This window comes from Taudactylus pleione, unplaced genomic scaffold, assembly GCF_031769625.1.
Source record: "Taudactylus pleione unplaced genomic scaffold, aTauple2 ptg000113l, whole genome shotgun sequence".
Taxonomy (NCBI): Eukaryota; Metazoa; Chordata; class Amphibia; order Anura; family Myobatrachidae; genus Taudactylus; species Taudactylus pleione.
Window position 1 is genome coordinate 1,424,427 of NW_028284515.1, and position 27,346 is coordinate 1,451,772.

General features: G+C 41.6%; 2 protein-coding genes across 4 annotated transcripts in view; one reads left to right on the top strand and one right to left on the bottom strand.

Moving 5' to 3' along the window:
• SLC25A21 (solute carrier family 25 member 21) overlaps nucleotides 1-19,538 on the bottom strand; it is a 536,964-nt gene extending 517,426 nt beyond the window's left edge. For both annotated transcript variants that reach the window (XM_088471286.1, XM_088471285.1), the window contains exons 1-2: nucleotides 19,449-19,538; nucleotides 18,560-18,688 (exon numbers count right to left, since the gene is read on the bottom strand). In XM_088471286.1, coding sequence (XP_088327412.1) covers nucleotides 18,560-18,632 — 73 coding nt within the window. In that variant the 5' untranslated portion in view covers nucleotides 18,633-18,688; nucleotides 19,449-19,538. The remainder of the gene's footprint in view (nucleotides 1-18,559; nucleotides 18,689-19,448) is intronic.
• A 283-nt stretch (nucleotides 19,539-19,821) lies between these two features.
• Nucleotides 19,822-27,346, top strand: part of MIPOL1 (mirror-image polydactyly 1) — a 458,494-nt gene continuing 450,969 nt past the window's right edge. The window contains exon 1 of one of the 2 annotated variants that reach the window (XM_088471287.1): nucleotides 19,822-19,890. The gene's annotated coding sequence lies outside the window, so the exon portion shown is untranslated. The remainder of the gene's footprint in view (nucleotides 19,891-27,346) is intronic. The other variant, XM_088471288.1, reaches the window with a different exon arrangement.

Sequence of the window (27,346 nt, forward strand, 5' to 3'; positions counted from 1 at the left end):
ACCCGGAATACGGAGTGAGCTCCGTACCCCGGCTGCCGCCGGGGGTTTGAGTAGGAGTCGGGCGTCCGCTGGTAACACAATCTCAGCGGGCGCCCGGCATATGGAAAGTGCAGGGGGTGCGATCGCTGGGCCGCCGGGCCCCTTAAGCCGCCGGGCCCCATAGCAACTGCACCCCCTGCACCCTCCATAGTTACGCCTCATTTATTTAGGGTAAAAAATATTGAAACTCCTGCTCACTAAGCAGGGTGAAGCTCCGCCGTGAGCAATTAGTACATACCTAATAAATGTGGTTACTACAATGCACTCTGCATTACCAGTTTTTGACACTAAACTATGGGCCTGATTCAGAGCCGCTCGCAAGCGGCTCGATGTTACTCCACTGTTCATGCACAGAGAGTCCAGCCTGCGAATGCACGAGCCCCGTCCAGCGACTGCAGCTTAGTCACTACGGGGCTCACTACAAGACAGGGCGGCTGTCAATGGTGACAGCTCACCCCGTTTTGTAGGTGGGGAGGTGGGGTGGTTGCACAGACGCTGGTGTTCCCTTAGGAATGCCTGGCGTTTGTGGGAGGCCCTGACATCACCAGTGGACTTCCTGCTCTATTAGAGAAGGAAGTCCACTCGGCATTGCGGTTGCCGAGACCCTACCACAGGGTCTCGTTGCAAGGCCGATGGTTGCAATTATCGCGATGGCCTCCTGCCCGCTCCCACAAGCTGTGGGAGGTCTCTCACAGCTTTGCGAGTGGCCAGACAAAAACAAAACGCGCCCACAGACCCCGCAAGGTGCCTGCGGCAGCGAGCGGATCTGAATCAGGGCCTATATCTCTACTGCTGATTAATTTCATGCAATATATTTCTTTCTTTCTTTCAGCAGGACTGTGTTCTATCCACTGAGTGAAAAAAACTGTAGGGATTTGGTTTTCTGTGTTTTGCTACAAAATAACAATTGTCTCTCTGCTAGCAACTGCACTGCAACATATTGATACTAATTGTCTCTGCTAGCAAGTGCACTGCAACATGTTGATACTTATTGTCTCTTTGCTAGCAACTGCACTGCAACATGTTGATACTAATTATCTCTCTGCTAGCAACTGCACTGCAACATGTTGATACTAATTGTCTCTCTGCTAGCAACTGCACTGCAACATGTTGATACTAATTGTCTCTGCTAGCAACTGCACTGCAACATGTTGATACTTATTGTCTCTCTGCTAGCAACTGCACTGCAACATATTGATACTAATTGTCTCTCTGCTAGCAAACTGTACTGCAACATGTTGATACTAATTGTCTCTCTGCTAGCAACTGCACTGCAACATGTTGATACTAATTGTCTCTCTGCTAGCAACTGTACTGCAACATATTGATACTAATTGTCTCTCTGCTAGCAACTTTACTGCAACATGGTGATACTAAGGGGGTCATTCAGACCCGGTCGTTAGCGCCGATGCGCTCGGACTGGGTCGATGGCCCCCCACAGAGCATGCGCACGACGGCGCCGGCGCTGTCGTGCGCATGCATGAGACACGCTACGACCGACAGCGACGGTCGTAGCGGGTCTCGATCCAAAGGGGGCGAGCTGTCGATGTTGATTGACAGCTCGCCCCGTTTGAAAGGCGGGCCGGGGGTTGGCAGCCCAAACGGAGGCGTTCCCATGTGAACGCCTACCATTTGGGGGCGGCCCCACTGACATCACTAGTGATGTCAGTGGAGAGCTTCCGGCTCAGACAGAGTCAGAAGCTCTCCGGGGCTTACGACAAGGGAGACCCTACCCTAGGGTCTCGTCGTAAGCCCCGATGGTCGCGATGGTCTCTGACCATCGCGACCATCACCGGAGCGGTCGTTAGAGCTGTGGGCGTTAACCCACAGCCTAATGACCGCAACAGAGGCGGCCGGTCAGGATGCAAGTGGCCACCCAGTTTCTGAGCGACCGCTTGCATCCTCCGACCACCTCTGAATGAGATCCTAATTGTCTCTCTGCTAGCAACTGCACTGCAACACGTTGCAACATATTGGTACAAAATGTATACAATGATATCTCCTATAACAGTATATATGCAGGATAAACCATCTGACAAAATACTCCTTCAAGTATACTAGAATCTATGTAGATATGTTTATCTGATATTTTTTTTAAATTAGAAGGAAGGTTTCTTTGGTATATTTTTTTCGATAACAAGGGATGTTTTTTGAATGATCAATAATAGATAAATATAAGGTGTCGAATCTAACCACTTAAAAAAATTACCTTTTGCCTGTATTAACAAAAATTGGCAGTGAACTATATTGATTTCTATGTTTGTTTGCAATTATTGGCTGTATTTAGATATTATTGGAGGTGGAAAAATGACCTCTTCCCCCTTATATTCTAAAATGTTATAAAATATAAGTTAAGTTTTAATTTATTCATACTACTTTAAGAGTGCCTCCAACAAAGAGTCTTCTTTTCTCTTCCTTGTCCTAAGTGACATTTAAACTGGCGACAGATTCTGTACGTCGACATGGTTATTCAGTGTACAATCAATATATAGACATGTATTAAGGTTGACATGGTTAAAATGTCGACACATTTAGAAACACCAAAATGCCGTTATCACGCCTGAGGTTTGGATTTGGTTGAAACAGGAGTGGGAGGCTGAAGAGGAGACTTGGGAGGCGTGAATTAAACTGGATGGCTAGAGACAGGACTTCTTCATGAATGATATGAGAAGTTATATGCACTGTAGAGGATGATTGGCCCAAAGGTGAAGACAGTAACGTAAATGTCTTTATTGACCAGCAGGTTGGAATGGGAACTGGGTATATGATACTGAAGAGATAGGCAGAATTGGATTGAGACCGATGATGCTTGTTTGAGAGTTGGAGCTGTTTGAATTGCAGAATTTGATTAGTTTGAGACAGATGTGGATGAGTTGAAGAACTTGATCAGTTTGAGACCAATGTTGGAGGATATCGAATGGAATCAGTATTGAAGATATCGAATGGAACCGATGTTTGGAGATATCGGCTAGGATTTGATGGAGGCAGATAGAAACAAGTCTCTGTGGTAAAACCAGACTGTAGTGTTAGATGGAATGGAGACTTGTAACCAGACTTGGAACTGGAATCACACGGACTGGAACCATTAAGATACAGAGGGGGTCATTCAGACCCGGTAGTTAGCGCCGATGCGCTCGGACCGGGTCGATGGCCCCCCACAGAGCATGCGCACGACGGCGCCGGCATTTAAGGCAGGGCTCAACAAATCCCAGGGGCCAGGTCGCCATGGCTACCAGATTTTGCTCCCTGGCTACCAGATTTTGCAGTGAGTGAGGAAGCAGATCTTCATCAGCTCTGGTGGAGATTTGTGCGAATATATTGCAGTCTTAATATCATGCACAGGAGTGCATGTGCTGAGTGTCGCCTGCGGTGACTGCTATGCCTGTGTCCGTCCTGGCCTGCACCGACGACTCCTCTCCATCCTGACCTGCTCTGATCCCTGCTGTCTGTCCCAGTCCATGCTGATCCTCCTGTACTCCCCGGCTGCATACAGCTCTCCGATAGTAGGGTCTATGCATGGCCAAGGATTGCGGAGCGGCTTCAGAGGGATAGTGGTGTGACCATGAGGGGAAGGGGGTTTTGTTGTACTTTCTGGCACTTTCTGTTTTATGTTAAATATGGTCAGTTATTACTGGAGGGTGGAGTACGGGAGCTATGCAGAGCCTCCATTTTACTGTATCCATTCAACTGTGACCATTTTGTGGACTAGTATAGTGTGTATAAAGGTTGCATAACACACAGAGCTGTGCTCCTTACTCTCTCCAGTAAATTTTTTTGGGGGGTGGTGGTCTGGCTCCTACAATTACATCCTGGCTCCTAGATTTTAGAAAAATTTGTCAAGCCCTGATTTAAAGGGGCGGTATGGGGTCGGCCGCCATTCTCGGAAACGGGGGCATCTGCTCCATTTTCCGGGAGTGGCAAGGCCAGGGACTATGTCGACCAATGGAGTTTCGTGGCCTCGCAAGGTCGCGATGGTGAACCCAGCCTGTGGCCTCAATCGCAGTGCTGGGATCACAAATGCAGCAGGAGGTGTCATACACCTCCTGCTGCATTTGCATATTTACAGTGATGAAATGCAAAGCTGCCTGCGTGCATACATCATATATCTATAGCCTGCGTGCATACATCATATATCTATAGCCTGCGTGCATACATCATATATCTATAGCCTGCGTGCATACATCATATATCTATAGCCTGCGTGCAGCTTTGCAATGCCGTACCAACCTGAATTAGCCCCTTAATTACAATCCCCATTCAGCACTTTAACAAAAGTGCTCAGTGGGTAGATTCATTTCAGGGGAAGGTCATATGTATTCTATTATATACAGCAGAGAGTAGGCGATTTAGTCAAGCACATTGGCATTCAATGCCCAAGTACTGGCAGGCTGTCCCACTTTCTATCATCACTGGCTAATAAACATTCAGTCACATTTGTCAGTAATTTAGCATATCTGTTGCCAACGCATGTTTTGCAGCATAACACGCATTGAGGGAGCACCCAATGTGTGGAAATGTTTATTTAACATTCAAACGTCAGAACATCGAGTTACTTTTACTCTATAATAATTTAATGTCAAAATCCAATATAGGATAATAGCACATAAATAACACAAGATACTTAAACATATTTCTATCTTTATTTCACAATCTTCACAGAATATATTGTGTTCACTATGTTTTTATGTTTATTTATATTTTATTGGCATATTATAAAAGTTATATTTTTACAATTTTTCTGTGCGCCACTTTGTTCTCAACATTGTGGTGTTGACATTCTGAATGTTGACCTGAATGTCGACAAGTCAGCAGGATACCAATAAAATGTGTAAAAAACCATGCAAGAGAGAAATTGATCTGTAATATAGTTCTTATGGCATTCTGACCTCCTAATACATCTTGTCACCATACCAGTCAAACATGATGCCAATTATTTTGGTGACTTACCATATTTATCAGCTTAGAACAAAAAGAAACCAGATGCACCATACTACCATTAATAATAATGCATAATATGCAAGGTTTTGGGCATAAATTTGGCCAAACTTACGAGCTTACCCACCATTGTCAAGGTAACCTCATCGGGTAAGTCCCTAACACTATGGGGGATCATGTTTGGGGGAGTGGGGCACCCCCAAACCACCCCAGCCAAACTACCCCAGGGACTCACACAAAATAAAATAAAAATGATAGCATTATTATTAATGGTAGTATGGTGCACCTGGTTTCTTTTTGTTCTATGTTGTAATATTAAGTCTCAGCTAGGTAGCACATCCCATTATAAAGAGCTAGGGTGTGCAGTCTAGGCCCACTTTCCTTATAATATTTAAATTTTTACCAGCTGTAACTCCTTCACAGTGATTTTAAGTATAAAGTCTTATTGTTTAAGAAATATGCTTACTATTTGCAAGGTGGCAAACAAGCCATATCACCCAAACTACAATAAATTGCTTTGGCCCTTATTCCTATTGCTTCCGCTTGGTGGAAATAAAGAACATACTGACAGTTATTTTGGACATATCTATCTGTTCCAAAATCTCACGATACTAAGCCAAGTCTATGCTATCCCAACTAACTTCCCTTTCCAAGACCTATCCAATGCACAACATGACTTGGTAAACTGTCCTCAGAGCACTGCGACCTTTGATCATTTTTTTAAGTTATCTCATACTTTTCCAACACATGTTCCCTCCTGTGTAGTACACTTTTTTTAACCATAGGAGAAAAATTAGCGATTGAAAAAAATCTTCAGGTTCAACCAAATTTAGTACAGTACCTGAATTCATCAATGGACATTTTACTGTTCCTGGAAAACTTATACTGTGGGGGTCTTTGGTGCTCATTGATCGTAATGGTGAAGGAGCAGAGGGCCCGCTATCCTGCCACCTGAGCAAGTTTGTGACCTCATTTTATTATCAGAGGATATAATTTGTGAAAGTGGTTCATGTATGTAGGTATGAGAGGTGTTAACAGTCATTAGATGTAACCTGTGTTACAGAGACTTGGCAAGAGAAAAATGCAGTCTCTGTCTTGAAAGCCACAGTCCCAACAAAGTACTCTGTCAGCCACAACTCAAGATCGAAACACAGGGGAGGTAGAGTGGCTATCTGTTTCAAAACATCACTCAAACTTAAAGAGCACCCAGTGGAAATTGCTCATTAATTCAAGTGTAATGCTGTCAGGAGTTCTGCAGGTTTAGGTTTCAGAGTCCTTCTCGTTTACTCCCCTCAAAGATGGCTCAATCTGGGGGATTTCAATGCATGGTTGATAGTAAGCTCTCACATCATGGCCAAGACCTCCTGTGCACAATGAATGCTCTGGGGCTCACACAACGTTTCACTTTTGTTACACATAAAAGTGGTCACACTCTTGATCTTTCATTACAGACTGGTATAAAAGTATCTGACCTAATAATAAACCAAGTTACATGGTCAGACCACCACCCCATTTGGTTCTCAGTCTTAACACTTCAATATAAAACTTTATCCATGGAGTTGGCCAGATATTGCCCAATGAGGGGTGTTACTTCTGAGGCCCTGGGAGCATATCTGGAGCTCTCTCCTGTATTGTGTGCCAGTGAAATCCTTGTTCCCTTGTCAGTTACTATAAAAGTTAAGTGCCAGCTGCAAATGGAGCTCCTTGATTTGACAATAGGGTTAGGGAGCTCAAGAACAGGGGCCTCAGGATTGAAAGACAAAGGAGGAAGACTAACCTAATGCTGGTTACACACTGCAAAGATATATCTGCAGATGATGGTCGTTCATACATACTTAACGGCGATCATCTGCTTCTGGCTGCGGGTCCCGCGGGCCAGGTCAGGGGGGGTCCACCCCCTTCCCCGCGGCCTCAGCTGCATGTGTACGGGTGGTGGTCAGACCGCCCTTAAACGCTGGCCGATGGGCAGATATACCTAGAGATATATCTGCCATCGGCTCCGCAGCACAGCAGATGCGATATATCTGTGAACGACGTCGATTACAGACATATCGCTGGTACACACAGACGGGCACCAGATATATTGGCCGATCAATTGATCGGCCAATATATCTGTCAGTGTGTACCCAGCTTAACAATAAGCTAAAACTAGTTAAGCATATTAAAGAATGCAAATCCACAGGCCAGCTCAGCTTTTGTATACTGTGGAGATGCTTTGAAAATCAGCATGTCTACAAGCTGACACAACCCTTACCCAGTCAAAATGAGTTGGTAAAGTAATCCTCCAACTGAGCTGACATCCTAATCTGGCTTCTTAGTTGAGATTGCTGAAACTACCCGAAGAGGTGGCACCCCATGATCTACAGTATGATCTGGACCCTCAACCAAGGAAGGAATTGTTAGACATCTTCTTTAAAAAAAATAATAATAATTTTGATCCTGACTAATTATACAGACAGATAACAAACCCTCCTTTTCTAGGAAGGTTTTTGAAGATGTGGTTGGAATCTGTCAACCCTTTACATATACAGTATGATCCATTCCAATCAGGATAGTAATAAAACAGCCCTGGTGTGTGTGCTTAAGGATCTCCTGATGGCAAGAAACAGAGGAAATCGTTCAAACTGAATCCTTCCGAATCTCTCTGCAGCACTTGACACCATAAACCACAGGATTCTAATTGAGCACCTGGAAAATGTCAAACAGTTTCTCACCAGCAGGTCACAGAGAGTATCTTTAGGAGTACACTTCTACCCAGGTGAAGTAAATAACATTGATTGTCTTGTTATTTACTTCACCTGCCGGAAGGGGGGGGGGGGGTGGAGATATATTAGACAGTAAGTGAGCAGTCAGTTCTTGAAGTTGATGTGTTGGAAGCAGGAAAAATGGGCAGGAGAAAGGATCAGGGAAACTCCAAAATGGCAGATCTTGTGGAGTGTTCCCAGGATGCAGTGGTTAGTACCTACCAAAAGTGATTCAAGGAAAAACAATCAGTGAACCGGCGACAGGGCCATGGGCGCACAGAACTCATTGATGAAAGTGGAGAATGAAGGCTAGATCGTCTCATCTAATCCCACAGAAGAGATAACGTTAATGCCTTCTATGATATAAAGGTGTCAGAATACATAGTGCATTGTAGCTTGCTGTGTATGGGGCTGAGTAGCTGCAGACCAGTCACTGTGCCCATGAGGACTCCTGTCCACTGCCAACAGCACCTACAATGGGCACGTGAGCATCAGAAGTGGACCATGGAGCAGTGGAAGGTGGTAGTCTGGCACACACAGTGCAATTATTGGGAGGATATGCTGATATCGGGTGGATCACCCCGATAAATGTATAGTGTATGCCAGACATTTTCTATTAAAGCCGCAGCCCAGAATCTCTCGTACATTGTCTATGGCTTTTTTGCGACATCTGTGATGCGACTAATGCCAAATTTAGAGAAAAATATGATGCGCTACTCCTCTCTAAGTGTCTCAGCCGCTCTGGGCTTCTTGTGCCATATGGAGTAAGACAGGACACATCTGTAGCTCTCTTTTCTGTAGTCTATAAATACTGAAGTTTATTTTGTATTTTGTGTTTTTTAAAATGTAAAGTACTTTGAGTCCTATTGGGGAAAAAAGTGCTTTGAAAAATTACATTATTATATATTTTATTATTATAGATCAAGTTATGATGGGTAGTTTGCATTGTGCAATACTTCTTCCTTTGCTAAACAATTTACAGTCTTTGTTACAAAATAAGTTAAATGATACCACTGTACCTCAAATGCCAAAGTCCAGCTCAGAAACGTCACATTTCACCTAATGAGAACTGGTATAGCACATTTCACCCCTGCGTTCTGCAAATGTTCTAAACTGCCATGTTGAATCAAAGATTTTTGTTTATCGATATAGAATATACACACATCTATATATATATATATATATATATATATATATATATATGTGATAAAAATTCAGTGATTGCGCATGTTCATATAAAGACACTATCCAAGAAATAAAGTCTCTATTGAGTCCAGCGTTCAAACCACCAATATAAGGTGATGAATGTACTTAGTAATTCCATATACCACCAGGTCCCAGATAATAACGGACCACAAGCTCTCCACAAGAAAAAAGACTGGATACCAAGTCCACAAGATTTGTCAATATAAGAAGAGAGGAGAGCACTCCATGGTGCAGATAAAAAAGATTTTATTTAAACATATACACACGTCGGCACTCTAACAGGTGCCGCCCGTACCTCAATGCAAACTGTGTGGGCTGGTTACCACGTGATGTGTTTGAAATACTCCACCAGCTACTGTAGGCGCTGTCTCAGAAGACCGCCGGGCTCACACACCCCGCTGCCGGACACTGCGATGTAGGCCACAGCCGGTCGGACCACGTGCGGCTGGGGCACGCTTGAAAGCAGCTGGGGATTCCTATGACGAAACGCGTTACGGCGGGCCTCTGTGACGCACATCGTAGGAATCCCCAGCTGCTTTCAAGCGTGCCCCATGGAGCGCTCTCCTCTCTTCTTATATTGACACACACACATATATATATATATATATATATATATATATATACATACATACATACATACACACACACACATACTGTGTATATGTTACACACAGTTTATTATACATGCACACAATTTTTTGTAAGTGCACACAAGTCAGAGATTGAGATCTCAGTATGCCACAAATAAAGAGGGATAAAGGGCAAGGATTAATGAGGAAGGGGAATTACAACCAGGAACGATAGCTGCAATACAAATGTATTTGCCTTCAGTGATCATAATACAATAAATAAGATTCCAAAAGGAAAGCACAGAAACACTGAATATTCATAGAAGACAGAGACCAATATAATTTATTTTAGCCATGTCATTTACTTTAGATTATTTATTTTCTTGTTTTATTTTACTATGCATACTGCAAATGTTATCCTAGCATTGTTTACTCTTTGGAAAATATATTGATGTGTGTAATACTTTATAAAACTGTGCAGTATTCTCGCCATCTTCTCTCTATGATTGAAAGTAATGCCGGGTACATACTAGATGATAGTGTTCCTGAGCGGGACCGCCTCCGTCTGAGGAAGGATTCTGGTTGCCCCCTCCACCTTGGCCCCGGCCCACCCTGCGCTAGAGACGGACTGCTGGGAGACCGTCGGGCAGTAAATGGAATGCCAGGAGGGTATGAGATTGGCTGTTGCTTGACTCCTGTGATGGGGTTCTAGTGGCAGCTTTCCCCGCTACAAGAGGTGCTGTGAGGATTCGCTGCCCATAGCGGGATTATTGACATTTCTATTATTAGGAATCATTCATAACCACAGTTAATCTGAATCTGAGAGAGTTACACCCTATTCTGGATCTTGCCGCCAACTGAGAGACCATCTGGTGTTCTGAGTCAATCCTGACCCAGCTTCATTGGATTGTGATGTGCTATATAATTCTTAAAATCTGAGACCAGATTATATGACATGCTCTGCATATGAAGTGATGTACTATATATTGGGTTTGGAACAAATAAGCCATTTAATTTCATATATTAGAGCTCCCAAATCTCTATTTACCTTTACCCACTAGAAAGGGTATGTAGTTGGCTTGTCTAAAGTCAGAATGTGGAAAGGCATTATTGTGAATCCAGGAGCGAAGACAACAGGAGATCGACAAGTGTGAAATGTTTCTTAATGCATTTCACGTGTGCTGCTAACACAACTGTAAACTTAATACTTGACCATCATGTTTACAATTGTACTGCCAGGCGTGTGAAATGCTTCAAGTAGCATTTACTGATCTCCTGGTGCCAGACATGTCTACTCTCCCGGAGTCGCGGGAGGCTCACGATTTTTTTGTAACCCCTGGCACCACCGGTAGAGTAAGCACTTCTCCAGCATTCCTGCCCACTTCCTAGTGAAGTGGGCACAATGGAGAATTTCCATGGCGATCGGGGGTATCCGTGTGGGGGGCGGGCTTAATGACGCGATTCCGCAATCATTTTATGACGCGACACATCAGGCCCCGCCCCCCATCGGCGCCCACCTGCTTCTCCTCCCCGGGCTGCTCTCGGGGAGGAAAAAGAAAAAGTATGCTTGGTGCCTGTGTCCCGGAGTCCTCATATTGCTTGCTGACAAGACCTACAGTATGTATGCCCTAGAAAGAATTCAGAAAACAAGATAACTAGTAAGAAGGCAGATAGTAACTATAGTATGGGCCTAAGTCAGAGATTCAGTAAATGCAAGGTTGACACAAATCTCCGATGTTTTAAGATATGTGCATGCGCAGAGCCGCATTGTGCATGTGCAGATCTGGGCCTACGATGTTGCTCGCAGTGGCCCAAACGCCAAAGCATAATTAGGGACAGCGACAGGAAGTGGCCTAGAAAACGGGCAAGTCGGCTGTTTTCTGGGCATGCAGAAGCTTCACTGGCTCCAGCAGTGTGATTTCACCAGATAGCCTATCAAAATAAAAATGCCAGGAGGAGCGCCCAACAAAATGGCCCTGCAAAGAATACTGGAACTTGATAAAGAGAGCTGTGTGAACCTTGAAGTAGACCCTAATCCGTGCTGTACATTAAATGAGAGGCCTGTGAACACATTATTAAGCATACTTTCAGCCTCAGATGCCCTGAATTAGAGACTTTAATACATGTATGTAGCTCATTGTAGTTCAACTACTAATACAGCTTTGTAGCTGAGCTGCAAACAAATAAATAACGTCCTATTCTTGAGACAGTTTAGGGGCAAATTTATTTTCTTTTGCTTTCAATGGTATTGCTGTGTTCACTCTTAGATATTTTTGGCCAGCGTACTGATCACTGACGAGGGCACATTTTAATTTTGAAGGTCAAAATTTGGAAGCGATACTCAATTATCTTAATAAATTATTAACATCAATGTGTTAAGTTAATTAATGCCCCCAAATTAGTACTCCAAATTCAAACAACACAGAGTAGTGACCCCAATTTAAATTATGCCATGCAGTAGTGTCCCCTATTCATAGTATGCCCCATAGCAGTGCTACAAATTCCATAATATACCACATAGTGCACACAATTCATATATAATCCGCTCAGCTGTGCCCCCAATTAATATTATGCTGCACAGTAGTGCCCCCAATTCATAGTATGCCATGCAGTATTACCCCAAATTTATAACAAGGTCGTGCCCACAATTCATGTTATATCACAAATTAGTGCCTCCCCAATTCATATTATGCCACAGAGCACTACCCCCAAATTCACATTATGCCACAGAATTGTGGCCTTCAATTCAAATTATGCCATGCAGTAGTATCCCCTACTCATATTATGCCACAGAAAAAGGCCCTCCAATTCAAATTATGCCATGCAGTAATGCCCCTAATTCATATTATGCAACATAGTAGTGTTACAAATTCATATACCACATAGTGAACAGAATTTATATTATGGCATGCAGTAGTGTCCCCAATTCATATGATGCCACACAGTAGTGCCACCAATTTAATTTTTAAGAAAATTGTTCCCACAATTCATATTATACCATGCAGTAATGCCTCCCAATATATAGTACACCACACAGTAGTACCCCCTAACTCATTATGCCACAGAATAGTGCCCTCTAATTCATGTTATGCCACAGAATAGAGCCCTCAAATTCAAATTATGCATTGCAGTAGTGATGCCTTCAATTCATATTATAACAGAGTGCCCACTAATTCATATTATGCCACATAGTAGTGCTACAATTCATATTATAGCACATAGGCCCAGGCCATACCATGTCAAATCAACACACATTTTGTTAAAAGTTTACCTCATCAGCTCAGATTTTGTTCAAATTTGGTATATGGAGAGTATAAATGTAGTCTAAGAAAAATACAAGATTTTATTTAAATATATCATGCCGTCTCCAAAATATGTAAAGTTTTCAAAAATCTGTCAAAAACGCACAACCAGCATATTTTCAAATCGCCATAGCAGCTCTCCTAAATAAGCTAGAGAGGTGGAAGTGGTGTCATTTTACTGTGTTTTTTATGCCCTTTCCTATGATTTACAACACAATAGGCTTTGTGAGGAAAAACATTTTCCAAATTCAAACTGAAATTTTTGATCATGATGATCTCAAAAAGTGCGTGGACAAAAAAGTTCAATACATTTCTGGAAATAGTCTATACTAATATTAAATATTTTTTCAAAATGTAAAAGTGGGAGGATAATGGATTCATAGTTAGAAATAATTTTAAACAGGAGTAGGCACTACGTTTGAAAAAATCAGGGCCTACTGTTAAATGCAATTATATGATGGAATAAGTAAAATTAGCCCAACACACAATATTTGAATAAAATTTAAATTCTCTTAATTACTTTTTGTCAATATCTACATGTGATAATATATAATATAGATATTATATATTCTCACATGTAGAGATTGTCAAAAAGTACTTAAGATAATTTACAAAAATTCAAATATTGTAGGCCTAATTATAAAAGTTCCTATATGACTTAATTAGCTAAAACAATGAATAATGCTTGCAAGAAAATAAATAATGATCTTCAATAATGTTAATGCATTGTTTATGAAGCATGCTCATGAATCATTGTTCTCATGACTCAATGGTCAGGAATCATGCTCAGTATTGCAGGACAGTTTGTAGTGCTACAATTCATATTATGCCACATAGTAGTGCCACAATTAATATTATGTCACATAATAGTGCTACAATTCATTTTATGTCAAATAGTAGTGCTACAATTCATATTACGTCACATAGTAGTGCTACAATTCATATTATGCCACATAGTAGTGCTACAATTTATATTATTTGTTTATTAACATTTTCTTATATAGCGCAACAAATTCCGTCGCGCTTTAAAATTTGAATTAACGTTATACTGGGTTGTAAAAGACATACATACATACATAAAAGACATACATAAGGGTAAGAGGGCCCTGCTCGCAAGCTTACAATCTATTGGGAAATAATGCTACATAGTAGTGCTACAATTCATATTATACCACATAGTAGTGCTACAATTCATATTATGCCACCGCATAGTATTGCTACAATTCATATTATGCCACATAGTAGTGCTACAATTCATATTATACCACATAGTAGTGCTACAATTCATATTTTGCCACATAGTAGTGCTACAATTCATATTATACCACATAGTAGTGCTACAATTCATATTATGCCACCACATAGTAGTGATACAATTCATATTATGCCACCACATAGTAGTGATACAATTCATATTATGCCACCACATAGTAGTGCTACAATTCATATTATGCCACCACATAGTAGTGCTACAATTCATATTCTGCCACTTAGTAGTGCTAAAATTCATATTATGCCACATAGTAGTGCTACAATTCATATTATAACACATAGTAGTGCTACAATTCATATTATACCACATAGTAGTGCTACAATTCATATAATACCACATAGTAGTGCTACAATTCATATAATACCACATAGTAGTGCTACAATTCATATTATACCACATAGTAGTGCTACAATTCATATTATGCCACATAGTAGTGCTACAATTCATATTATGCCACATTGTAGTGCTACAATTCATATTAAGCCACATAGTAGTGCCACAATTCATATTATGCCACAATTCATATTATGCCACAATTCATATTATGCCACATAGTAGTGCTACAATTCATATTATGCCACAATTCATATTATGCCACATAGTAGTGCTACAATTCATATTATGCCACAATTCATATTATGCCACATAGTAGTGCTACAACAAAAAGAAAACAAATGAAAAAAACTTTTTTTTTCATATAAGACTATCAGGACATTTCTTTTCATATAAGACTATCAGGACATTTCTTATTTTTTCTTAGACAATCATTCAATGCTGTTATTAGACCAATGAAAAGCAGAACTGACCCAGAGAATCAATGACACCTAAAAAAAACATTGACATTGTCTAGGACAGTGGTTCTCAACTGGTTACCGTTATGCAAAATTTATTGAAAAAATTGGCGCTGCTAGTTATAGTGTGTTTAGAACAAATAGAAAAAATACTTATCCGTGTAGATGCTGTAATAAACGTCAGTTCTAATATTCTTTCTTTGTCTTTACCCAAAGTTCCGAGATCATGGGGAAAAAAAGAATTATGTATATGACGTCAGTGTGAGATGTAGTAAGAGTTGGTAATAGACAATGATTCTTCAAAATAAGGTGGAAAAATAAGGCGTCCCCCAACTCACTAAATGCAGAGATGGGGACACTCCTATCATGATGTTTTAATACAACACAAAGTGTATGCACACACCTAGAACTTACAGTCCTATCAGGTGGTGCTCAGCATATAAAGGAATCTTTGATGTAATATGGAAATGGAGGAGCGTACCCGTACTCACAAGGCTACGAAAGATTGTCTGCTCATAAAGGTATCTTTTCAATCCTCCATACTCAATAAAAGATCTTTTTCTTTGTATCAAAAAAGTGGTTTATTTTACAAAAACTCAAGACGACAATCATATAAAAATATATAGAGCATTTTCCAAGATGGAAAAGCTGCACTGTGAACAACTGTGGTATAAATGGTGTGGAGGTGAGAGGGGTCCGGATCCCAAAACAAGTGTGGGTGAACAAATAAATGCAACACCTCTCCGCACCTACCTCTAGTATATTCACAGTGACAGCAGTCCAGGTGAGAATGTCCCCTTCTTAGCCAACGCGTTTCGAAATGCGTTGGCTAAGAAGGGGACATTCTCACCTGGACTGCTGTCACTGTGAATATACTAGAGGTAGGTGCGGAGAGGTGTTGCATTTATTTGTTCACCCACACTTTTTTGGGATCCGGACCCCTCTCACCTCCACACCATTTATACCACAGTTGTTCACAGTGCAGCTTTTCCATCTTGGAAAATGCTCTATATATTTTTATATGATTGTCGTCTTGAGTTTTTGTAAAATAAACCACTTTTTTGATACAAAGAAAAAGATCTTTTATTGAGTATGGAGGATTGAAAAGATACCTTTATGAGCAGACAATCTTTCGTAGCCTTGTGAGTACGGGTACGCTCCTCCATTTCCATATTACATCAAAGATTCCTTTATATGCTGAGCACCACCTGATAGGACTGTAAGTTCTAGGTGTGTGCATACACTTTGTGTTGTATTAAAACATCATGATAGGAGTGTCCCCATCTCTGCATTTAGTGAGTTGGGGGACGCCTTATTTTTCCACCTTATTTTGAAGAATCATTGTCTATTACCAACTCTTACTACATCTCACACTGACGTCATATGCATAATTCTTTTTTTCCCCATGATCTCGGAACTTTGGGTAAAGACAAAGAAAGAATATTAGAACTGACGTTTATTACAGCATCTACACGGATAAGTATTTTTTCTATTTGTTCTAAACACACTATAACTAGCAGCGCCAATTTTTTCAATAAATTTTGCATAACGGTCATTTTTTTGGATCTTTGGGGAAAGATCTTTATTGAAAAGGCTGCAGCATAGTTTTGAAGCGCCCAAGACTTTCTTCCACCTTGTTGTTGTACTCAACTGGTTACCCCCTGGCATACCATTTGCATAATTTGAACCCCCAACATGTACAAAGCAAAACATTTGTAATTAATAGAACTGATATTATATAAAATGTAGTGGTGGCAGTATATATAAAAGCAATGAATGTGCCATAAACAAGAGTTTTAAAATAACGATGCAAGAATATTACAAATTGTACATACATACATATAATATATATATATTATATATATATATATATATATATATATATATATATATATATATATGTCTCATATTTTACAATTTAAGAAACGGGACAATAAAACTGTAGTTCAAACATGTTTTCTTATTAATTTTAAAGGTTTTCTTATTCATTTTTAAAGGTCTCTCTGCTATCTCTTCCTGGATGTCCCAGCAATTTCTTAAACTTAATGTCTAAGACTGAGCTGATCATTTTTCCACCCCCCCAAAATAACCGCACCTCCCACCATTTCTTTATCAATTGATGGCACAACTATCTCCAAAGTGCGCTGTGTTGGAATTATCCCGAACTCCTCCCTCTCCATCAAACCACATATCCAGAATCTCTCGCAGTCCTGTCATTTTCATCTTAAAAGTATTTCCAAGATTAGACCCTTTCTCACCCAGGATCCATATTCCTTGTCCTGTATTGTACTGTACTGTAAGTCACTGGTCAACTTATTTGTTTATGTACTTTGTAAAGCTCTGTGGAACACTTGTGGTGCCATATAAATAAATAATAATAATAATAATAATAATAATAAAGGTATGTTATGCTCTAACGATAACAGGAACAACAGGTCTTTTTAATGAATACATTTTTATGCAACTTCATTATTTGGACTCAACTAGAAACTAGATAAAACATAGGTGAACATGCAATATCATAGGCTGATGTCATGGTCACTAGTTATGACATTTAGAATTCTGGTGTTGTGAGGCACATCGGGATATGCTTGTGCTGTATAACTGGGAACAAAACAATAATAAAACAAGACTGTAATAACAGACAGACAGAGAGGTAAGAGGGCCCTGCTTAGGGAAATAGGAACTTGATACATGAGGACAAGGAAAACATATTGCATTAGTGCAGCCAGATAGCAGAGGTTCTTTGTGGGCTGAATGATCCAGTCAGAAAGCAAAGATGGTCAGTGGGTTGTGAGTGCAGAAAGAAGACATATGTAAAGATATTTGTGGACTGTGTAGATGGGAGGTAATTAGTTGTATAACTTATGGAGGTTTACATGAGTGGTTCTGGTATTTGATAAAGCTTGCCTGAAGAGGTGAGTTTTCAGGGAACTATTGAGGGTTTGGAGACTAGAGGAAAGTCTCGTTGTGAGAGAGTATTCCATACTTGCCTACTCCACCAGGACTCCCAATTTTTCAGGTAGCCCCCTGCAGCCCCGTAAGAGTAGGCACTTCTCCAGCATCCTGTCAACTCCCAAGTGAAGTGGGCAGAATGGGGAGAATCTTACAGTGGTTCCGAAACTGCCAGGAGGGGGCGGGCATAATTATGCAAATCTATGCTAATCTCATCATTCGGCTCTGTCTCCTATTCAAAAACATACAATTAGCGGCATTTCGTCATAAGGGGGTGAAGCCTAATGGTGCAATAGTCCAGCCTTACCCCCATCACTGCCCACTTCTCCCGGGAGTAAACTTCAGATTTCGGTAAGTATGTGGTATTCCACAGAGTGGGTGCAGCCCAATACGTATCAAATGTAATTTAGGTCCTGTTTGTCCACTAAATGAGGAACAGGTCCTGATGTTATACATGGCAAGGAAATCATTAAGGATTTTAACAAATTACAAAACTAGAGGGAACCATAGGATGAGCCTCCAGTATGGGGAGGAAGACAAGTCTTGGCTACTGTACTAGCTAATTTGGTGGGGTAACCGAGCATCAAGGAAGCATGTTTGCCATCGATGGCTGCTTAAACCGGTCCTGCACCTGTACCAACCAGCAATTACTGAATTTTTTTGCATACCCTTGAACGTCACAGCGAGTACCCCAGGATGAGAACCACTGATCTAGAAGACTAAAACAGTTAAATAAGGCAGTTACCTGCTGATCCTCCAGCTAAGACTTGCTGAGAAGCTTCTGTCCAAAAACTGACGACGGGAGTAGTTACTGGCATGTTTAGTAATCAGGTGCCACAGAGAAGACGGTTGCTGTAAAATTCACCAGTTGTCACTGAAAGAGGCATAAAATTACATGCAGTTAGTTAACGGATCTTGGACTCTCAATGCACTATGAAAACTAAACATCTAATACAAATGATATTATCATAACAGAATGTTGAATGCCATGTGAATATTTAATTTTGCATTTACTGCACTGGGGTTCTTTATATTTATGAGTTTAAGTATGAGAAACCTTCTATGAATTGTTGGTGTATGGACCAATGATTCCTCCCACCCCCCTGAAGTTGAGTACGTCACACTGGGAATGCTGCTATGTAAAATAATGAATGGGGATTCCATTATACGTGAATCACATTACTAAAAAAAAAATGCTGCAGTGTTGGGGAAAGAATAATAAACACACTAAATGTTTAAAATACATATTTAGCTACACCTGTGTTTGATGCTTTAAGTACAAGGGTACATGTTTTTTCTTCTCTATGTCTACAACAATTACTACAGTACATCAATTGCAAAACTAAAACCAGCTTCATAAACAATAAACTTTGTTCTAAAATGCAATACTGCAACCAAAAAAAGATGATAGGGGACTGTATGTATGTATAGCAAACTACACAACTTATTACATAATTGCTCCCTGCTTAAAAATAAGGATAATTACTTGAAATAAGTTTTCTTTTAAAATTATGTCATCCAAGACAGAAATTAGTGTTTAATTAGTGGTGACTGTTCATTTATTGTCAGAGTAATGAATAGTGACACATATGATAGCTGCACAGTACTGTATATTACTCCCAACTATTCTGTACCTAGTCTTCTTGATGCTGGGAACTTCCTCTGCACTCTTACAAAAGTAACAGTCAGCAACCAGCGCCTGTGTCTCAAAGTCCATCTATGCACTGGCAGGACAGTGTATAATGAAATCTCACTAGGCTGATCTGATTGGCTCTTACTTTTGCCCACAGCGAGGCTCGTCCCGCAAAAGGCGTTTCTCCCACGTGTGATCTGATTAGCTGCTTTAGTTGACAAAGCGTGTCAAGCCTCGGCCTGGTTCGCCAATGAGAATGAGCAGATTTTCTTCCAGCTGTTCGCTAGAAACGCCCACCTGATGAACACTGGCGCTTGGTGTCCTGCTGCGTCACGTGACACTTTAGCCATGTCGGGATTTGCTAATGATTGGTTGTCACGGCAACAGGAGCATTGCGCATGGTCGGTGAGGAGGACTGGGACAGATGGGAGATTGCGGGAGATGTAAGTAGTGTAAAGATATTAAATGAATGAATATGTCATTTCAGAAGCTGTGGTTGTTCTTGCTATAGATGTGTCTTCATCATATACAATGTGTACTATAGGTGTTTCACTTCAGTGCTTTGCCTGCTAGAGTCTCAGGAGCAAATCATAGGGGTCTATTTACTAAGCAGTGTTAGGAGACAGCAGAGTGAAAAGTGATAAGAAAGTGATAAGGTGCCAGCCAATCAGCTCCCAACTGTCATTTTGCAAACACAGCCTGTGAGATGGCAGTTGGGAGCTGATTGGCTGGTACCTTATCACTTTTTCACTCTTTCTCCTAACACTGCTTAGTAAATAGGCCCCATAATGTTTTATATCGTTATCAGTGATCAGTTAACAAGCTGTCATTCAGTTGGGGGCATTTCTGATGCTAAGGGTCCTATTCGACAAGGAGAAAGGTTCTGTTATATGTACAGAAACAGTATTTTCCGCATGTTTTATGTAACTGACCCATTCACCGTTCTGTAATGCAGGAGATATCACTGACCACAGCACAGTCTCAATGCCCTTACGCAGGGGCGTTTCAAGAGAGGAGGGGGCCCTGTGCAGTCTCTGTCCGGGGCCCCCTCCTCTGTCTCTTTGGCGTCCGGCTGCGCACTGTGCGCAGCGTCACACTGGTAGACACAGGGCACTTTAGTGCGCCCAGAAGCTATAGTACATGTGCAAGTCACCAGCAAAATGGCGCCGTGGCCATTTTCCCTATGTTTTCCATACTGGGCATGCGCAAAATGCTGGGAAAATGGCAGTGGCGGCCATTTTCCAGGCGATTTTGACAGTGCTGATACCGGCACTGACGTGGCACTCCGGACAATGGAGCAGTACTGAATTACTCACGTAGCTCTGGAAATGTCATTGCTATTTTGCCTTGAATTCTACATTTTGTGGATCCATCAGAATTAATAATGAATATGTCCCTTAAAACCGGATATTTATGAAATGCACAACGTCTTTCTACAAGGAACTATAACACGTAGCGTGCCACGAACTGCAATAGGGTCATGCTGTGTGTATGTCATACTATAAGTTTTTTTAGTTCTAAATGGCTGACTTGCTTCCCTCTCCTAGTTCAGGCAATATTTTTCTGCAGTTGCATCTTCTGAAAACTATCCATTTGTATTTGTTGTTCATAAAAGTTTTAAAACTGAAATATTAAATCAAATACATTTCAATTGGTCAAGAAATGAAAACAGCAGAGCGTACATATCTGAGTGTTTAGGCCAGTGTTATATTTGTGCTGTAGTTTTATTATGGACAAGGGTAACCGTAATATCCTGCGAGTTGCAGTCTCCCATGGGTTTTTGGTATTTCCTTTTAAACTGATTTGGATTAAATCTAGTGGCTACATTTCTGAGAAACCTGTGTGTGCCAGAAACTTGCAGGCTATTTCATTTACCCTCAAGTGTTTAATCCATGCGCTGAGTGCAATTATTTGGAGTATTTTCCTCTACCATATGTATTTATTTTCCCTACACTGTCACGACCAGGGTTTCTCGGCATGGTGGTCACCGGGTATTACCTGTGAGGTCATTGTGGCGGGGGGTGTCTGGCAGCGGTGCTGGTGTTTGGCGAGGGGCATTGGCTGTGCGTGGTTTTGTGCAGGCACATTGTCACTGGGCCTGGTGAGGCCTGGCGGTGCTGCTGTTCCGTTTGGCATGGGCGCCGCCATCTTGCCTGCGGCCATGTAATTCAAGCTGTCCAATCCTGGTGGGTCATGTGTTCTTTCCAGCCAGTCACAGCGCGGCACTGAGTATTTAGGAAGGTCTAGAACCTTCCTTCCTTTGCCAGTGCAACGTGTTTCTCAGCTGCGGCTGAGAGAGAGTACCTGTGCCTTACCTGCCTCCTTGGAAGCGCTACTAGCCTGAACCTTGCCTGCTCCAACCTGTTGGACTTACCCTGCACCCTCCGTTTACCTTTTCACCTTCCTGAGTACCTGAACCTGCTGTTTCCCTGCACCTTGCCTCCACTCGCACCCAGCTGGACTTCGTTACCTCTGCCTGCATTCTGTATACTGGACTGCTCCTGCCTGTCACTATCTGGACATTCTCCCATTTACCTCACTGCAGTTATCAAGTGCACTTTAGTGCTATACCTGGACTTTTTCATTTGCCATTCCCATGTCTTCTAAGTGACTTTTTAAAAACTCAACCTTTTCATTTAAATCTGCTTCTGTGTCTGCTCCTATCACCACCCCGGGTCCACCACAAAATCAGAACCTCACAAACACCTATTAGATATATAAGAGTCATCTGTTCCTTCTTTTTAACCACTTAGCTGACATTATTTTTTTTGTTTACCAAAAGGCCCTCAAATTATAGATTCCTTATTTTCCAATAAAGTTGAAAACATATTTTTAAAATTTTTGCGTAGAGTGTGTCTTACACTGCTCGTGTCCATAGCCCCCATTGTAAAATTGCCTCTCACCCCCCAGTGGCATTAGATTCCAAGCAGCATTACCCACAAATACCCTAGTGGTAATATTTCCCCAGTGTCATAAGATCTCTCCCCCCAATCCAGTGTCAGTAGGTCCACATTATGGCACTACTCACCCCCTACAGTGCCCAAGTCATTATGTAAGAAACTTATCCCATCCCCATCCCTCAGCACCAAAAGACTTAACAAGGCATTACCACCTCCCACCAATTGAGTCCTCCAGAGCACAGTGGAGTGTGTGTCAGGGGGGCTGTCCCTGTTGTGGCTGACTTTAAGTATATACTATGTAATATGTCTGTGCTTTATAAATAAAGGATAATGATGATAATGTTTTACTGTTCCCTGCAGTAAATTGAAAATGAAGGGACATAAATGTACAACATTTCCAAAGCATGCTTGCTGACATATTGGGCCTCCTCTCTGGGATATCCTGAAGGACAGGTCCAGGGGGCAAGTGATGCAATTTGTGTCATCATATAAAAACTAGGGATGTGCGCCGACCCCCGTGTTTTCGTTTTGGATCTGTATCTCCTTCAAGGTTTTGGATCTGGATTTGGTTTTGCAAACCACCCTCAAGTGTTTTGGGTTTGGATCTGGATCTTTTTAAATACAAAATAGATAAGTTTTAAAAACAGCTAAAATCATGTAATTTATGCAATCCAAAACCCGAAATACGGATTTAAAATCCAAATTCCGAACCGCAAAAAGATCAGAACCGCGACCCGGATCTCCTCAGGAAATTAGAACCGCGACTCGGATTTACCCGGATTCACGAAATTTGTGTGGATTTAGATTTCTGGATAACCGAACCGCTTATCTCTAATAAAAACAATAGCAATACCCAATACTAATTATTATTAATCACCTGCAGAGGGTCTCAAGAAGAGGAAATTTGTAAACCCCACAAGGATAATAATAATAAAAAGAGACTCTGCTGTGCTTTAGATTGCAAGAAGACTGAGAATAAGTTAAATAATTACAATTTATTGATACATTATATTACACATAACAACGATAAGTGTTGTCCATATATGATGAACTATAATAATATAAGCAGAATAGATTTTGCAACAAGCAGCACCATGAAAAATAGATAATTAATCCAGGGAGTCAACTATTTGTTGTGAAAAAGTTTCCCAATGTAAATTGTAACAATGTTGCAAATTGATAGCAAATTATGGCCCTCATTCAGAGCCACTCGCAAGCGGGCGCACGTACGTTAGGCGTACGTACAAAATTATTTAAATTCAATGGCTCGCTCGTATTTTCGTTCGCATCTAAAATTCCTCCCTAAACTCAGGCGACCCCTCCTCTAACTAACGAGCGTGCGAAATAGCGAGCGTACATCCCCGAAATGGCTTGAAGGGAACGCACGCACAAGTGAAACCGGAAGTGGCCTTGTCAGATGTCGATTACCTGCTCCTTTATTCTGCCTACCTCCCTCAATCGTATCATGCCAATCAATGTATCAATTAGCTTAATTGTTTGTTTTTTTTCAACACAATGCAAGAAACTTTACTCTTGTCCGTGTTTGTGTTTACCCGCAGAATACGTACGGATGGAACATTCGCTTTTATTGTTCAAAAAACATGTGAACCACAATTAAACAATTGTTCTATTGGTGTGGATCCCCGCATATTTTCCGGGGTTCATTTCTTTATTTAAATTTGCAAACGCATGTCACTGCATCAAGCCTATCATAACTCTTCAGAGATTTCTGGCCCTGTTGAACACATGACTCATACACTAACCAATAAAATTGCTCCTGTTAATTTCCAAAATACATTAGCCAATCAGAAATTTTTTGCACACTTTATCAAAAATGTTTTGTATGAAAAACTCCATTCCCATCATGAGAGCCTCCGCATTCACCAGGCGCGAGCTGCTGGTGCTTACGGAGGTGATGGATCGCCGTATCACCAGCCAGCCTCCACCCATCACCAACCGGCAGAAGCGCTCCGCGTATGCGGAGGCACGGTCCCGCCTGCGGTCCTTGGGTTCACGCCGCAACATCGGGCAACTGGAGCGCAGGTGGTCAGACCTGCAACGGCGAACGCCCCGCTTGCTGGCATGCTTTCGCATGCAGATCCTTGAAAGTAAGTGTTATGTATTGTGGTTTTCATGTTTGTGTTTGTGGGGCAAACTGCGTGTGCATGTTTTCCTGTCTGTCCTATTTATTATTTGTCCTCATATCTGCGTGTGCATGTTTTCCTGTCTGTCCTATTTATTATTTGTCCTCATATCTGCGTGTGCATGTTTTCCAGTCTGTCCTATTTATTATTTGTCCTCATATCTGCGTGTGCATGTTTTCCTGTCTGTCCTATTTATTATTTGTCCTCATATCTGCGTGTGCATGTTTTCCTGTCTGTCCTATTTATTATTTGTCCTCATATCTGCGTGTGCATGTTTTCCTGTCTGTCCTATTTATTATTTGTCCTCATATCTGCGTGTGCATGTTTTCCTGTCTGTCCTATTTATTATTTGTCCTCATATCTGCGTGTGCATGTTTTCCTGTCTGTCCTATTTATTATTTGTCCTCATATCAGCGTGTGCTTGTTTTCCCTCTATTTCTGTTTTTTTCATTCTACTCCTATTTGCATGTTTTTTGTTGGTGGTTTTTTTTTTTTTTTTTGGGGCCCGGATTTGCCCAGAAACTAACCTCAATTTGTTTGACATATTTTAGGAGGACAGCCAAGACTACGCCGTCACCGTCCGGCCAGACGGCGTTCCCGGCCACTATCCCCAACCCCCAGCCAACACTCCACCCCAAATATTTCCCCTATACCCCACTCCTCCCCAGCCTTCCAAGACCCTCTCCCGGAACTGTCGGGCCTCCTTCCCCTCCGTCCCACTTCCCCCTCTCCTCCACCCACCCCTCTTCCAATTACCCCCTCCCCGGAGTCCGTCATTACCCCTCCCCGTTCTTTGGGGAATGAAGGCTCCTCCGAGGAGGAACATGGAGGGACTTCCGGAGCTCCCGTTTTGGCTCCCGGTATGTTTTTCTTTCACATTTTTTTTAACCACAAACTGTTTGTATGTAATCATGTGTCGTGCCTTTATTCGTGCTTGTTTGGTTTACTTTTGGTGATTTAGCAGTTTGCCTTTACCTCTTCCTGCTGATTTCAACATACACATATCACACCTGTGGGAATTTGTACATAGGCCTTGTATTTTTGGCAGCACCCCCTTTTTGTTTTGGTTTTTTTTTTTTCGGTTTAGGAGTGATTTCGTTGTGTTTTTGTTTTTTTAATGTGGATTCCCTATTGTTTTATTAATCCACACACTTTTCTCACCCGCAGAGGAACAGAGGCGTCGACAAGAGGTGGACGATTGTGTTGGCCAGATGCGCCAACATGTCATTGGCATTCTTGTGGGCCTTGACCGGCTGTCTGGCATCCTTCGCCAGTAGTTTTTTTTGTTTATTTTCGTTTTGTAAATACATTTTTTAGTTCTAATATACGTTCTGGCTCATTCTTTTTTTCCAAAACAAAAATAGTTTTCCCTGACATAAGTAGACTGTTCCTGCAAGGATTTCCCTTTTTTAAAAGTTAGATTGTGTTTTGTATTTGTATGTTAAACAGCCACAAGAAACACATAACAGTAACAATGTCATTTCCCTTTTTGGGTGTAGTGTCAATTAGATATTTCGACATTTTACAGGTTCCTAGTTGGTGTGCAAGCTGCTTAGGCCAATCTTCAAAATCCAAAGGTTTGGACAGGCTTCCTTTTGGTGTGGGTTGGGAACCTGAAAACATATTTCAGTTTACATCAACTGGTGTCAGTACTGGATTACCCCTTAGTCAAATGTAAGGTGTGTTAACCTGGTTACACTTGCTGTTAACGTCCAAAAAAAGGAAGACCATTTCACTCTCCAAACATTTATTCACAACATAAATGAGAAATCAAAGTGGTCAGTCCCAAAAAAAAAAACCAGTGATAATCTCAAATACAACACATACAAATAAAATATTTAAATAAAAAAAACAATCAAGAACTGGTTGACGAAGGACCATGCCAACATGATTCCACAAACATGGCGTTGCGATATGGGTTCCAGAATATATGGCCAAAATCACCAGATCCAGGTTTGGTAAGGGTAGCAGGAAGTAGTGAGCGTTGGAGTGGCAAAGATTATGTGAACAAACAGAAGATGGTGAAAAAAATAAAAATAAATTAGATGTTCGCAAACAAACACAAACACATTAGGTATAAACACTGTAGTTTGGGTCAAACTTACCTAAAAAATCTGGCCACCACATCATCGCGTATGGCCCCCCCACATACTGACCTCCGACCAACCTCGGGGGGGCCATCCTCAGGTAAGGCATCCTCTGGCTGCATTGGGACACCACTCCTTATGGCGATGTTGTGAAATATCCCACACAGGACCACAATTTTCGACACCATATCCGGCAAATACATGAGCTCGCCACCAGAGCGGTGGAGGCATCTGAATCGGCCTTTTAAAAGGCCGATACAGCGCTCCACCACTTGCCTGGTGGCTGTAAGTGCGGAATTATACTCACTTTGTGGGCCTGGTGTGGGAGCCAAATAAGGAGTGAGCAGCCAGGACATGCAAGGGTATCCACTGTCTCCTGTGAAAAATAAGAGACAACATCAGGAACACTGTGTATCTTAACATTGTTATGTACTAAAGGTCTCCACTTACCCAGAAGCCACGCATCACCAGCTTGTAGGTTGGTTAATTTCTGCCATATCCCTGATTGCCGGATGACGAAGGAGTCATGTGCACTTCCTGGTAACTTAGCATTCAGGGACAGGATCTGGAGGGAGGCATCACATACCACCATTACATTCAGGGAGTGATAGTGTTTCCTGTTTCTAAATATTGCCTCCAGCCATGCTGGAGGCTGAAGTGGTATGTGAGTACCATCCACAACCCCTATGATGTGTGGGAAGCCAGCTATTTGGTAAAAATTGGCCTTGGCCACACTAAGGGCACCCATATCCAAAGGCATTTGAATAA